General features: G+C 37.6%; 1 protein-coding gene across 1 annotated transcript; it reads right to left on the minus strand.

Annotated features, from left to right (window-relative positions):
• Positions 1 to 774: 774 nt before the first annotated feature.
• Positions 775 to 4,201, minus strand: LOC143560883 (uncharacterized). Its single transcript, XM_077049078.1, has 3 exons — positions 3,235 to 4,201; positions 1,298 to 1,840; positions 775 to 994 (listed from the first exon to the last, which is right to left on the minus strand). Exons 1-3 carry the CDS (start codon positions 4,096 to 4,098, stop codon positions 896 to 898), a joined length of 1,506 nt encoding a protein of 501 aa, XP_076905193.1. The 5' UTR covers positions 4,099 to 4,201; the 3' UTR covers positions 775 to 895.
• Positions 4,202 to 16,260: the final 12,059 nt, after the last annotated feature.

The raw sequence follows: 16,260 nt of genomic DNA on the forward strand, positions 1-16,260 counted from the left end.
CATACATTTGTCGGCCCCAACTACGCATACCCTAATATTACAACTTTTTTGCACCAGTTAATAAAAAAATTGTATAGAAATAAAATATACCTCCACCAAATTGATTCCAAGACAAAGGCTATAGATTCAATGTTAATAATAATAAAAAAATAAAATAAACAAATCTTGATTTTTTATTCCAAATCTGTGAGAAATAATTACTACCAGCAGGACCCACGTTCCACTTTAAATTTCACCAACCAAAGACCACAGTATTCCCAAATTTCTGTCGGTGACATTTTTATATTACAAAACACATTCATACCTGTTTAATTATCATTTGATACACAAACATTAGCCCTTTAGAAACATTTAATTAATAATTAAGTCAACATGATTCATATAAACAATTACAAATTCGTTTAACAATGCTCCAAAACGCACATTTTTATTCACATTTGCCAAACCATATATTAATATGCAAAAATCAAGAATAAAATTGACCAACAGATGGTCAACTCACTGTAATTACCAAATCTAACATTAATGATGGATGCTTAAAACATAAGTTATGATAGAAATAATTGTGTAACGATTTCAAGGATGTATTAAAGACGATTATGCAATGGTGAAACGTGCCCCATGAGAATGAGATTAACAAACATGTAGAGACAAGGATTGAGCGGTTAAGGAGACTAATACGCACTCGATAATCATGTTTATTGCGTGTTAGAGACGAACAAAGATTATACATTGACATACTTCCTAACCTATTTGTGTTAGTGAACTTGAAAAGAACAAAGAACTAATACTATATAAGCTAAATGCGTGAAATTTGAAGAAGATTTATAAATTATGCTAAAAATTGACATTAAAGAAAGTATCATACAAGAAAAGAACGTGAGCGCGATTGTCGTTATACTTCAGTAATTTCATCTTCCCGGCATAATCCAACATCCACAACCAATCCTTTCTTCGTCGACTTCAAAACCCTGCAACAATTTCTTCGCGGGGACTGAAAAAAAAGGACATTGTTAAATAAGCGGAGCTATTGGTACGGTCAGAAAAGAGGTCATTTTTAAGTACTCTTATAAATATGCAAGGTATAGGCTATACCATCGATTTAAGAGGTTTTATGCATTAAAAACATACTTTTTTTATAAGAAATAACCTGTTAGACCCGCTATGATTTAGTAGACATCTTTAAGCATCAAAGAAAATTAGGGCTGGTCATTTTGACCATGATTGACCCGTTTTCTAATTACCCGTTTGGTATAAAACTATGAAACACAACCCGAACCAAAAGAATTGAACTTACCCTATCCCATAATTGTGGATCCGGTCTTTTAAACACGACAACTTTATCAAGATTTGAAGGATCAGTCATCTTCCATTTGCAAACCGGATGAGGCACCCGATGTCGAGCGTATTCACTAACGGTCACATTCGTTGTAGAATTTAACCGAACCTTATTCATGTAAAACACAAAAGGTTTTTGACACGGGTTGCGGGCCACGGGTCTCGTGTTGAAAGCATAAGCCGTGTAATCTGCTCTTCGGTACCAATTCAAGAAAGTTCTTGATGGCATTTCCACTTCACGGGGCGATAATATTCCTCTAAACACTTGAATTGCAAACCCCCAAGAAACCGAAACGGTCCAACCCTTTGATTGATCATAACAAATTGATTGTTGTATGAGCCCAGCTGAGTCAAGTTTCATGGGTTGCATTAGTCTTTGTAGGGCTTGGACACGTGTCATGTTTGGGAAAATGGGCTCGACCACGTCGAGGTGGTGTAATGAGACTACTGGTGTTACGGGATGTGCAGCGAGTAGCCCAAATAAGTTACCATACACGTCATACTGAAAAAAAAAAAGAATAAAAATACGTTAGAAAAAGTGAATTGGTATGATCGTTTTGCCCTTCAAGGCGATTAAACTAGTGAAGTAGGTAACTTTAGTTTAAAGAGGGCAAATATGATAAAAACTACATTAAAGTCTCAAGAGCATAAATTGTTGTGATTTAAACTACTGAAGTAGGTAACTTTAGCTTAAAAGATTGCAAATATAAGAAAACTAATATTCAAGAACATAAATATTCTTATTTAACTACTCTAGTAGGTAACTCAAGTCTAAAAGAATGCAAATATAATAAAAACTACATTCAAGAACATAAACTGTTGTAATATTAACCAACTCAAATATGTAACTTTCGTTTAAAAGATAGAAAAAAATAATATAATTAGAAAAGCAGTCAAGAACATAAATTGTTGGGTTTTAAACTACTCAAATAAGTAAATTTAGTTTAAAAGATTGCAAATATATAAGAAAGCTACCACTTAAGAACATACATTGTTGAAATTTGAATGAGACAGTTAAAACACATTAATAATAAAATTAAAATGAAATTCAAGATCATATAAAAAAGAATTTCATGATCAGATCCAAATCAGACAGGCTTTTTACAAGATGGGTAATCCATCACTGTTATAAAGTACCAAACTTAACATCAAAATCTAAGAGGTAAAACAGTTATAAACATACATGGGTAAAAAAAATAATGAACAATTATGGGTGAAAAAACACCAAAAGCCCAGTAGCAATAGTACCATAACAATAATTCAGAATTCTGTATATTATCATGTGCATCAATTATTGCTTTAAAACCACAGAAATAATTCCAACAGAAACAAAATATTATCATGGCATATACCCTACCCCAAAATATATTAAATAATACAAACAAGTAGTCAAAATCAAGACTTTCACAATCTTTAAATGGACTTTTTGTTAAGCTTAACATCCCACAATAAATGGTAAAAAAAAAGTTTCACAAGAAAATGATATAACAACTGAATCATTCAAACATTATACTTGAGTTAGCAAATCTTGCTAAAAACAAGAAAATGCAGATAAAAAGGCGTAAACTTGAGACTGATTCCGGGCTATAAACCGAATTATGCCTTTTGTAAACAAACATTTATACAGTTATTAAGAAGACAGTTTTCCTATACATTAATAAAACTTGTTAAAACCCATAATAAATGTGACAACTTTCTAGCCATATCACATTTATGCTTAGTGAACCATCTAGCAAAGTACAACCAAACAAGCATGAGTTACAAGTTGCAATATAACAGTAAGTCAAAATAAAATTATTGATCTGGGTTTTGCCTCACTGATGTACTAGACCAATCTCAACTACTTCAAGACTATAAACCACAACTAAACTAGCACAATGTACAACAGAAACTAACCTGATGAAACCCGAGTTCCTTGGTAAGCGGCACACCGAGCTCGGCCATACACGCCTGCATCCGATCATCGGACCCGTACAACCCCGGATAGCGCTGAATACAGCGATCCTGCATCTTCACCAACGCCATGGCCAAGGGGTAACTAATTGCAAAGCCGCCCCCTCCATACGCCATCCCGTAACTAAAATAAATATTCTGCAAATGACTCTCGGATAAACTCCCAATATACCAGTATTGATTATGATCATACTTGTTCAAAACCCTAACAAGATTCTCAGTGACAAACACCGTGTCATCATCACCCATCACAAACCACCTCACATCCCCCATCCCTAACCGAACCGTCTCCGAAACTATCCGCGATATCCGAATCGCAGACCGATGCCCCTGTTTGTTCTTGTAAGCAAAATGTGACGTGTTCCCGGATATCCTAACACTCGGTAACCCCTCTTCGGGCCGGGTTTTCACCGGGTTATCCAACCACACAATCCCCCTCATTTTATCCTCTTTCTTCCACCACAACTTAATATACTCCTTCCTTTTGTCCCACAGCTTTGCTGAAGCTGCAATTCCAAAGACTATGTGTTTCAACCCGGTCTTTTCGACACCCGGACCGGTGTCGTTTGGGAGGGAATTGCGGGTGGAAAGGATGAGATCTTGGTGGTCCGTACAGGGGAGGATGATGTTATTGTGGGTGTTGAGTAATTTGAGAGTGTAGATAAGGTAAGTGGCGCAGACGAAGAGTATGAGGTAGAGCATGAGCTTCGGGTACCCGTTTGTGACCCGGGTGGATAGAATGGGAGGTGGGTTGGATCTCATCTGATCCCATATGATTTTGTCTGAATCTTTTTGATTCAGTTTCATATCAGCTCCAGATCTGTTGAATTGAATTGGGGGTTTTTGGAGAGCATGCAATGGTGGTGACAGCTTGCACACTCCCCTTGGATTGGATTCAAGTACAAGAAGATGATGATGATGATGATGATGATATATGCGTGTGTAGGAGAGTGTGTTGGTAGTTTTTAGTTGGGATATATAGATAAAGGTGTATATATATATATATAGATTGATGAAGATAGATCCACTCGGTTAAAAATGCTATCTACCAGATAGTAAACAAGACAACTTAGGGGTGGTTCTTTTTCATAACAGATTTTTTGTTAAATACATTAAATTTTTTTTATTATTATGTGATTTTATTTTGCTCAACTTTAATTATTCTAATTGGTTATCATATTTTTTGGTTTAGGTGCTAAAAATTCGAATCAAATAGAGTTTAAATGAATTTGATATAAACTGATAAAGTTAGTTCCAGTTTGAAGTTTTACACTTTTACTATAAGATTTATTTTAGTTTAGGATATTGGATTTTAGTAATACGAACTTTAGTATATTAGTCAATATTAATTTCAACTTAAGAAATTCCTTAGGTTAATCATAACTTTCACCCTATTAGTTTTCATCGAGCTTTTACCTAACGAAGACTAACCAAGTTAGTTTTAAGGCAAAAAATTTCATTTCTCAAAATTGAGAGACAAATAAAAGCCTAATTAAACTTCAAAAACCACCACCCTCACCACTGTCCCCGCTGTCACTACTATGCAGATTATAGGTTTATAAATGAATAGTTTGAAAAATTATATTATTATTAATTAACACACACCGCTAGCACTATACAATATAAATTTCAAACTTTCCATTCATAAACCTATAATATGCATAGTGGTGGCGATGGCGATGACGGTGGTGGGGTGGCGGCAAAGGCAGCGGTGGTGGGACGATGGTGGCGGTGGCAGTGGCGAGACGATGGTGGCGACGATGACGGTGGTGGTGGCGGCGGAGACAACAGTTGGTTTTGAAGTTTAATTACCTTTTTCATTTGTCCCACAAACTTAGAGAAATGACATTTTTTTTTGTCTTAAAACTAACTGGGTTTGTCTCCGTTATGAAAAGACTAGGTGAAAGCCAATATGGTGAAAGTTGGGATTTACCTAGTGAATTCCTTAAGTTGAGATTAATATCGGCTAATATACCAGAGTTTGGATTATTAAAATCCAATATCCTTTTAGTTTATATACTAAAAGTACGTAGAATTTTAATAGTTATATATTTTTACAGTTGGTCGATAATAATTTCATTTTAAAAAATTCTTGTCACCGGTCCTACCTTTGTCTTATTGTTTCTCATTGGACTCATGTTAAAAAAAAAACTCAACCTTGTTAAACTTATTTTTTCCAGATTTTCAAAATGATGTTTTAGGATTTTTGATTGAAAAATAACACGAGTCAATTGATGGTCTTTCTTGTCAATAAGTAAGAATACATTGACCGATGGAGGAGAACCCCCGATACTTTAGAACTGTGCTTTATGTTTTGGGGGCAGCTTTGAAAGTTTCTTGTGTAGACCTTGGTCCCCTCCCTATCATTACTTGTGATTTGCAAAATCTTGTGTTGATCTAGACTATTCCTTTTCAATGTCTATGTACGGTTGTTGGGATGACAATGTTTATAGCTAAACCATAATCATGTGTAATGGTGAGTGGCGCCATGTTGATAACATAGCCTAACAGTTATATTCTCTTGGAACTAATCACACTGATTAGGGTTGAGCAACTTAACTACTATAACCATTAACTGAATCATAACCCACATAACTAAATCGATTTTAATCAATAACCGACATAACCAGTGAATCGGTTTAATGAATTTTTGAAACCGTCAAATACGGTCGGTTTTGGTTAAAGATAATTCCAAAACTGTCATAACCGAACCGATCCATTTATTAACCAATAATAAGTTTGGGATTAGAATCCATCAAACATATTGTCCGATTATACCATTTTGATGTTTTTAGTTAAACATTTGTTATCGAAATAACTAAAAATGTCAATGTTGGAATATGTAATGCTGTTTTTTTGAATATTTGGTTTTAAAATTATGGATTATATACTTTGTTCGATTATGTCATGTCATTTTTGTTTCAGTTGTGAGCACCAAATTTTAGGCCCAACTATATTGTTTGTGTTACGGTTAACCGACCCATAACCGACCCTGTATAATATTCAAAACTGATTAGCCGAACTGCCATAATAGATTGATTAAGGTTAAGTTTAAGCTTATGCTTTTCCATTACCCGAAACATTAGTTATGGCTATTGGTTTGACCCAAAATCGTCCCAAACCGACCCATGCACACTCGTAACACCAACTGGCGATATGAGAATAAGCGACAGCTAGGGTTGAGAGGCTCGTGATACCATGAATAAGATATAACCAAAATACTACTGAATTGAAAATAATATATTGTCATTAGGCCACTATATATAACTACAATAGCTACAGATCTTATATCCTATTGGGAGATAATATATGAAAAATAAATGTGATATACAAGGAATGTAACTTATGCTACATTTAAATTCTATTACTGATGTATATAAAAATATACATATTTTAAGCATCAAATAATATCTAAAAACTGCAACTTCTATCGTATAATACAGTGATAATTACCTATCATGTTCAAATATATTTTCAAGTATATCCAATCCTCAAACGAAGAAACTAATGAAAATGCGAAGAAAAATCAATGAAAACCCAAGAAAACAGCAAAACACACCCCTATGCTTCATGGAACACACTCCCATGCTTTCATGTGCAAGAAAAGACAAAAAAAATGCAAGAAAAGACAAAATACTGGACAGCTGGACACGGGGCCGTATTTTAGGGAACATGGGGCCGTGGTCACCTTTCAGAAAAGATAAAAGAAAATATAACAGACCCAAAAACACGAGGCCGTGCCTCACAAGGCGCGCCCCCGTGGTGTGTCAGCATGTACGATCTGACAAAGAATTTAATGCGACTGGACACCTGGACACGGGGGCGTGCCTCACTGGACATGGGGCCGTGCCTGATCACCCAGAGAGTCTATAAATAGATGCGCATGTTGCATTCAGTTGGTGTGCTTGGAGATAATTCTATACGGGTTTCACTTATAAAACACCCACTTTACACTCATATTGAAGATCTCATGGAGAGTTTGAAGGCTTGGAGGTCATCATCATCATCCATCACCATTAAAGAAGGAAGATTCATCCATATTTGGTTAGATTGTTATAGTTTAATCATGTGTTTGTTATCGTCATCTCCTTTGATGTTCATAACTATGCTCACCATGAGCTAAAACTCCATTTACCATCTAAATTCTATGAAGAAGATTTGTTTTACATCATGATTATATTAAATATGTGATTTAGTTCTAGTAAAGTACATGGTTAGTTTGCAATTATCCTTTGATGAAAAATGGTTTGTCACTTTAACCCAACAAATCAAGATTGATGATTAACAATCATTCATGATTCACTCATGTTCTTGGAGACTAGAAATGGTAAAAAGAATATCTTGATAACTTATCTAAGATAAAAAATGGATCCTTATATTGTACTTAGAAATGATGAGATATAAGCTATGATTTATTTCTCTAGTTTTGATAATTCTTAAATAACATTGTTAACACGATTGCTTAGGTTATCATGCTAGTTGAAGAAATCATACGTTAAAAAATGTGTAATTATAATCTACTTAAAATCAACCAAGGGGAGGTTGTGTAACTAAACTATAACCACCCGAAGCTGTTAGAATTGGTATTTGAGAAATCAAGTCAATCCTTATCTTTATACTTTACTAAAACTACTTGCTTACTTTAATTGATATTCTCGTGGTAGACATGAAGTTATGCATGCTACTTTCTTTTATGCCATATGGTAAGTTCACTTAGAAATGAAGGACTATTGTATCATACATTATTAAAACAAGTTTATCACATATTTACTTTATAAGACTACACCCATTGGCAATCTCATAATGAGATTGTGTAACATCCAGGATTTTCAAACAATAATATTTAAATATATTATTTATTTAAGTTTTAAAAGAAAATTTCTCGGCATAATAGAAAATTATAATATTAAATAAAGAAAGTTACGTTTAGTGATTTCGCGTTAATAATTAATTAATATCAAATAAAGAAAAGGTTATAGACTTAGATTAATTAAGGTGGGTTAAAGGATAATGGGCTTTAGGTCCATGTGCGTTGAGAGGTAAAAATGCCCTCTTAAACCACCCTAAAACCCTAACTCTCATTCCATCCTTTCCATAATCTCTACACACACTCAAGAACACACACACCTCCATCACCTTACAAACGGCCGCGAGGAAGAGAAAAATGAGATCGAACGTCGAATATAGAAAGATCTTTAATATACAAGATAAATGCAAGATATAGAGTTCATAATCTAGCCAAATGAACACGAAAAGTTAGCAGAGCTCAGCTAAAGAAGGGAATTACGATAAACGGAGAAAGAAACAGGATCCAGGTGAGTTTCTAGCCCCATTTCTTGTTATGTTTTCCGGGGCTGTGTTCATACTCGATGTGATTAGTTAAATGGGTGTGGATTTTTATCCTCGGAATTGAGCTTAACTTAAGGATATTGACTCAAGCGGTTATTCTGAGGAAGGTAGGTTGACTAATTCAATTGTCCTGTATTATCTAACTGTTTTGCAGATAAGAGCACATGTTAAATATGTTTATGAGAACGTGGATTGCAACGGAATATAACTTGAACTTCGTCAACCGACAAACGTGGAAGCTAACGGCTTGTTGAAGAAATAGTCTAGGGTTTTCGGATTTTTTGGGATAACAGTTGTAATCTCTTATTATATATTGAGCTGATAATATCATAGGTCACACACACTCTTTCACTACTTAGCTACTAGCAATCAGTGTAACACTTAGCTTTCGATATTCAATCAGCTCCAACCCTTGTAACCACTTGTTTTCGATATTAATAAACTTTACGATGATAGTTTTCACCGTCCGGGGTTTTTTTTGCAGACGATCATAATAATCAAGCGTTAATTCGACCAAAAGTTACGTTCATAATCCTTAACCGAAGCAAATTCGACTAAGGATTAAGTTGCAAACTCTTGACCGAAACGAAGACTATTATAATCAAGGGTTTTTTCCCTCGTGATCATATCTTTGTGTCCGATCTACTTACCATTTAGCACCTAGCCTCACGCACTAATTTGATCAAAAGTTAGTTGTTAATTTTTGACCGAAACAATTTGGCGCCCACCGTGGGGCAAACGGTGCTTTGATCATTATTCATTCTCAAACGAAACCCTACTCTCAATATACACAACATGTCTTCACAACCCAAGATTGTTTCATCTTCTGCCGCAGCCTCAGAATCCTCAGCGAAACCTTCCATGCCTCCTCCTCCTTCTGTTGCTGTTATCCCAAAGAAACCTGACAACATTCAGAAGAAAGCTGCTACTCCAGTATTTTCGGGATCGAGACCATCCCCCCAGGATCCCGTTATGGTATCTAATAATGAACTTTTGTCTATTTATAAGCGATTACAGGAACAGATGGATCGCCAGAACAAGACCAACCAGATGCTGGTGAAGGAACTAGAAGATATCAGGAAAGCCAAGAAGCCGGCGGAAGAATTCACACCATTAACCCCGAGATCTCTGGATTTCACTCCTCCAGGATCCTCAGGATTGGTGCGTCCGGAGTCAACCACGGCGTACAACCCTGGATCCTCGCTTTTCCAGCACTCAGGGTCCACGGGATTGTACTCATCCGGATCCCAAGGATACTTGCATGCATCCATTGCTGGGCCGTTTCAACATGCATGATCCTCAGGATTGGCGCAGCAGGGAGGATCCTCAGGTCCTTATCAACAGGCGTTATCCTCAGGATTGGCGCAGCAGGGAGGATCCTCAGGTCCTTATCAACAGGTGGTATCCTCAGGATTTCCACAGCTGGCAGGATTCTCAGGAATACCTCCATCAGGATTCTTCAATCCTCGGCAGCCATATGCTCAGACTCAGCAATTTGCAGGGTCCTCCGAGGTGCACCAGGGAGACTTCATCCCGATTCAGGCTAACACCTCGAACACTCCATTTGTCACTCCAGGAAATACTATGTTCGGGAATGCCAGCTACAACACCCAAACCGTTCCTCAGAATATCAATCAGGGTAACACTTTCAATACAATTCCTTTTAATGCTAATCAGGGATTTTTGCAGGATGCAGGCATAAGTTCAAGTTTAGCCCGAGAGTTACAGAAACTCAAGGACATGATATCAAACGTCCCTGGCGTAATCCGTCCCATAGCTGAAGTTCCTACTGATAGCCACAAGATATCCCGGTTCGTGCCATCGATTAGGGACGTGCAGATCCCAAAACGGTTTCAAACCCCAAATATGAAACTGTATGATGGCTCGACAGATCCTGAGGAACACGTCGCATAATACCGAGAACGTATGGAGATCAATCCAATCCCTATGGAAATCAAGGAAGCATGTCTTTGTAAAGGGTTTGGGTCTATCTTAACCGGAGCAGCCATGAAATGGCTACTGAGTATTCCCCATAACACTATCAATTCTTTTTATCATTTAGTTAACATGTTTAATAACCAGTTTTTTTGCAGTAGAACTTTTGAGAAAATGACAGGTGATCTTTATAGGGTTACCCAGAATCCTGGGGAATCCTTGAGAGATTTTATTACCAGGTTTAGTAAGAAGTCGCTGGAAATCCCGAATCTAAACCCAGCTTCAGCAGTGGAAGCTCTCAAGTTGGGGTTAGAGAGGGGCTCCTCTTTCTATGATGATCTCATTATGACTCCATGCAGGTCATTAGATGAAGCAAGAAGCAGAGCTTTGAGGTTTATCAGGCTAGAAGACGACAAGAAAAATTCTAAGGTCGATATCCCGAAGTATGATCAGACGAACAGGAAATTCGAATCCCCCGGAAAGTCTTTTCGAGCAAAGCCTTACCACAAGCCTGATAACCCCAGGATTAATGCAGTTGATGAAGAAGATGACGAAGAATATCCTAAAATCTCTGAATATTATTTTTCTGTTGATATTGGTGGATTAATGTGTGCCATGCAGGATTTAAGTGAAAAAGCCAGGTGGCCAAGGAAGATGGAGAAACCTGGAGCATGGAAAGACAAATCAAAATGGTGTGCCTTCCACGAAGACTTTGGGCACTTGACTGATGATTGCATTGCACTCAGAAGGGAGATCAGCTATCTTCTCAGCAAGGGCCACCTGAAAGAACTACTTGGCAAGAAGAAGGGAAGAGAGCAAGATCCCGAGAAAATTCCTGAAAAGCCAACTCCTCCACCAATGGATGCAAGAACAATCATATTTATACCCGGAGGATCCGACATCTGTGGAACCTCTTATTCTGCTGCAAAGAGAAATGCTGACCAAAGAAAATTAGAAGTAGCTGACAGGCCAACAAAGACATCTATTCTCACTCAAGAGAGAATTGATGAAAGTGATAGAGCCGATGTTCAGGATCCTCATCATGATAGTTTGGTAATAACTTTATATGTGGCTAACCATTATGTACGCATGATCCTCATAGATGGCGGAAGCTCTGTCAACATTATTCAATTAGACGTGCTAAAAAAGATGAGTATTTCTGAGGATGAGATCGTCCCTAGTTCCTCAGTATTGGTTGGATTCAGTGGAGAAACTAAAAACACTATTGGGGAGATTAAGCTCCCAATATATGTCGAAGGGGTAAATAAAATGCAAAAATTTTGTGTTATTGACTGTTTATCTTGTTGCAATATTATATTAGGCAGGCCCTGGATACATGATATGAAAGTAGTTCCCTCCACTTATCACCAATGTGTAAAACTCCCAAGTCCGTGGGGAGTTATCAAAATCATGAGTGACCAACAAGATGCCAAGAATTGCTACACCTCTTCCATGAAGTGTACTGCCAAACCCCAGCAGGCGTAGCAATTACAGAAGCCAGCACGAGGCGTAATGGAGGCCAGGGAAAAAGAAATTAAAGAAGTACCTCTTTATCCCGAGGATCCTGAAGCCAAAGTGCTGATAGGAACTAGCATTCCTGAGGATATTGAGTCAAAATTGCTCGATTTCCTCAAGTCAAGGCTATCAACATTTGTATGGAAACATGAAGATATGACAGGTATTTCCAAAGATATTATAACATAAACTTGGAATTGAAAACTCTTTCAGGCCAATCCATCAAAAGAGAAGAAAGTTTGCACCTGAAAGAAACATAATCATTCAAGAGGAAGTAGAAAGACTCTTCAAGGCAAAAATGATTAGGGAAGTTCAATATCCCCGATGGTTATCAAATGTGGTGGTTGTACAGAAAAAGAATGGCGAATGGAGAGTTTGCGTAGATTTCACAGACTTGAATAAGGCTTGTCCTAAAGATCCATTCCCTCTACCACACATTGATTCAATGGTGGATGCTACAGCTGGTCATGAGATGCTGACATTTATGGACGCATTCTCAGGATTTCAGCAAATCCATATGGAGCCCTCAGATCAAGAAGATACGGCCTTCATGACTCCACATGTATTTATTGTTATATTGCTATGCCCTTTGGACTTAGAAATGCAGATGCAACCTATCAGAGGTTGGTTAACATGATGTTCAAAGAGCAACTGGGGGACACAATGGAGGTCTATATTGATGATATGGTGGTGAAGTCCAAGAAAGCTGAAGATCACCTTCAAGATCTCAAGACAACATTTGATATCCTCGACAAATACAACATGAAGCTGAATCCTTCGAAATGCCATTTCGGAGTGAAGGCTGGCAAATTCTTGGGATACATGGTCACCAAAAGGGGGATAGAGGCGAGTCCGGAACAGATACAAGCTATCCTGAATCTAAAATCCCCAGAATCAGTTAAGGATGTTCAAAGGCTGACCGGCAGGATAACGACACTCGACAGATTCATATCCAAATCCTCAGAAAAGTGCAAAGAGTTTTATGATATCCTGAAGAAAAACAAGAAGTTCGAGTGGACCAGTAAGCATGAGGAAGCTTTAGCATCCTTAAAAGCTTATCTTTCTTCTGCTCCTCTACTGGTAAAACCTGAGGAAGGTGAATCTCTATCTCTATATCTTGCTGTATCAAATAATGCTATAAGTGCAGTTTTGGCTAAGGATCTCGAAGGTTAGCAACACCCCATATATTATGTAAGTAAAAGTCTTTTAGATGCTGAAACCAGGTATTCTTATCTTGAGAAATTAATTTTAGCCCTTATTATGGCATCTACTAAACTTATACATTATTTTGAAACTCACCCTATATGTGTTAAAACTAACTATCCTATTAAGTCTGTTTTGAGAAAACCAGAAATGTCAGGTAGAATGGAAAAATGGGCAGTAAAGCTAAGTGCATATGATATAACATATGAACCTAGGACTGCTATCAAATCCCAGGCATTAGCAGACTTTGTGGCTGATTTCACCAGTGAACTTAAAGAAAAGGCAGACTTGGAAGTCTAACAACTTGAAGAAACCAAAGATAAGTGGACTCTATATACTGATGGTGCTTCAAATGTTAGAGGAACAGGTCTCGGGATTCTGCTGAAATCGCCACAGGGGGACATTATACCTCAATCCATATCCTGCGGATTTCAAGCCACAAATAATGAGGCAGAATATGAAGCTTTGATAGCAAGATTACAACTAGCAATCGACATGAAAATCAGGTTTATTGAAGTACATGTTGATTCATTATTATTAACTAATCATTTTAATGGTTCATATACTGTTAGAGGAGAAAGACTAATGAAATATCTAGAGCTAGTCAAAAAACTAGCAAAGTGTTTCAAAATATTTGATATTTCGCAGGTACCTAGGGAAGAGAATGTTGAAGCAGACGCCCTGGCATATTTAGCCTCATCCTTCAGGATACCAGAAGGTGTCAAGATCCCTATCGTACACATCCTGAGCCCAGCAATAGAAGAGCAAGATGTCAATGAAATATCAAAAGATAACGAAGATGTGGGAGTCAAGAATCCTGAGGATAATGAAGATTCTTGGGTTATCCCAATCAGGAAATATATTTAGGATGGAGTTATCCCCAAGGGTGAAAACCCAAGAGCTTTTCGCACAAAGGTAATCCCATATACTATAATGAATGATATATTATACAGAAAATCTTTTGCAGGACCATATCTTAGGTGCTTGGAGAAGGCAGAAGCTCAAGAAGTTCTTCAAGATATCCATGATGGAGATTGTGGGAACCACACTGGGGGCAGAGCTCTATTCTCAAAAATCCTGAGGACGGGGTATTTCTGGCCAACGATGAAGAGGGATGCTATGAATTATTCTCAGAAATGTGATGCATGCCAAAGACATAGCAACATTTTTTACCAGCCAGCAGAACCATTATATCCTATTATATCCCCTTGGCCTTTTATGAAGTGGGGGATGGATATCATGGGGAAATTACCAAGAGCTCCAGGAGGAAAAGTCTTTATGTTGGCTATGACAGATTATTTCTCGAAGTGGATCGAAGCGGAAGCCTTTGTTCAAGTCAGAGAGAAATAAGTTATCTCATTCATCAAGCGCAATATCCTGACCAGATTTGGGATCCCGGCAGAGATAGTATGTGACAATGGTTCACAATTCATCGGTAAGAGAACAACTAACTTCTGTGCCAGTTGGGGAATCAAGATGATCACATCAACACCTGTCCACCCTCAGGCTAATGGACAGGCCGAATCAAGCAACAAAATTATTATCAATAACCTGAAGAAAAAGTTGGGGTCTAAGAAAGGAAAGTGGGCAGAGGAACTACCTTTTGTTCTTTGGGCAGATTGAACCACTTCTAAGAATGCTACTGGTCAGACTCCTTTCTCATTAGTGTTTGGAGCTGAAGCAGTTATCCCCACAGAGATGGTTATCCTGACGGCTAGAGTCACTCATCAAAATCCTGAAGATAACACTCGTAGCCTACTTGAAGATTTAGAGGCATTAGAAGAACTCCGGGATTTGGCAAAGATCAGAATGGCTTCTTATCAACAGAAGATAGCAAAGTCCTATAACAAGAATATCGGAGTTCGAAGGTTTCAAGAAGGGGATTTGGTTCTCCCAAAAGCTTTTCAAAATACTACCAATCCTACAGATGGGAAGCTCACACCAAAGTGGGAAGGTCCTTACCTGATCGATTCGGAAGCAGGAAAGGGGGCATACAAGTTGTCTACTTTGGATGATGACTTACTACCAAGGGCTTGGAATGCTATACATCTCAAAAAATATTTCATGTAAGATTTCTATCCCGAGGATAACTGTTATACTAAACAGTCAAGGTATGTACTCCAACCTATACTTTTATTCGTTTTTTAATATTATTATTTTTCAAACATGGTACTGAATTAAGCATCGGAGGGGTGTTAGCAAGGCTAACACCCACCCCTCACTTAGAGTTGACTGTTTTGTAGATATGAGGGATTCTCATATGGAATAAAGTTTCTGAGGGTCCTGTCGCCAGCTTATTCCTAAGGTATGAGAGGTTTTCACCTCTTCTAAGGTTTAAGAGATTTTCATCTCTTCTTAAGGTCGCTCGTAATGCACATTTATTCAGCCTTAGTTTGAGAGGCGGGGCCAGCACATGAAATATAGTGACTTGTTACCTCGTTATCCTCGGCTATTGGTTTGAATCTTGAGGTTTAAGGGATCTTCATCTCTTCTTAAGACGCCTGTAGCGCACGATTTATTCGGCCTTAGTTTGAGAGGCGGGGCCAGCACATGAAATATAGTGACTTGTTACCTCGTTATCCTCGGCTATTGGTTTGAATCACAAGTTTATGGTAGACGTACCATAATCTAAGGTTAAAGAGATTTACATCTCTTCTAAAGGGCCTCGTCGCCAGTTCTTACTTAAGGTTTAAGAGATTTACATCTCTTCTGAAGGGCCTTGTCGCCAGTTTATTTAGGCCTTGTCGCCAGATTATTTAGGCCTTGTCGCCAGAATTTCTAAAAATATTTTTCAGGATAATGCTCATGTCGCAATTCTATTACTAAATCCTCGGGATTAGAAGAATATTCTGAACAAATATCTTATTGCAAGGATAAGACGGTCTGGACAATCTCTAGATTAATTGATACACGGTTCTGGTATGATTTACTATTTGCAAAAATTTTATCTTTCATATTATTTAAAGT

The sequence above is a fragment of the Bidens hawaiensis genome, unplaced genomic scaffold (genome assembly GCF_021521415.1).
Source record: "Bidens hawaiensis isolate Kalapana, Puna unplaced genomic scaffold, B.hawaiensis_p1.1 tig00020504_1, whole genome shotgun sequence".
NCBI lineage: Eukaryota > Viridiplantae > Streptophyta > Magnoliopsida > Asterales > Asteraceae > Bidens > Bidens hawaiensis.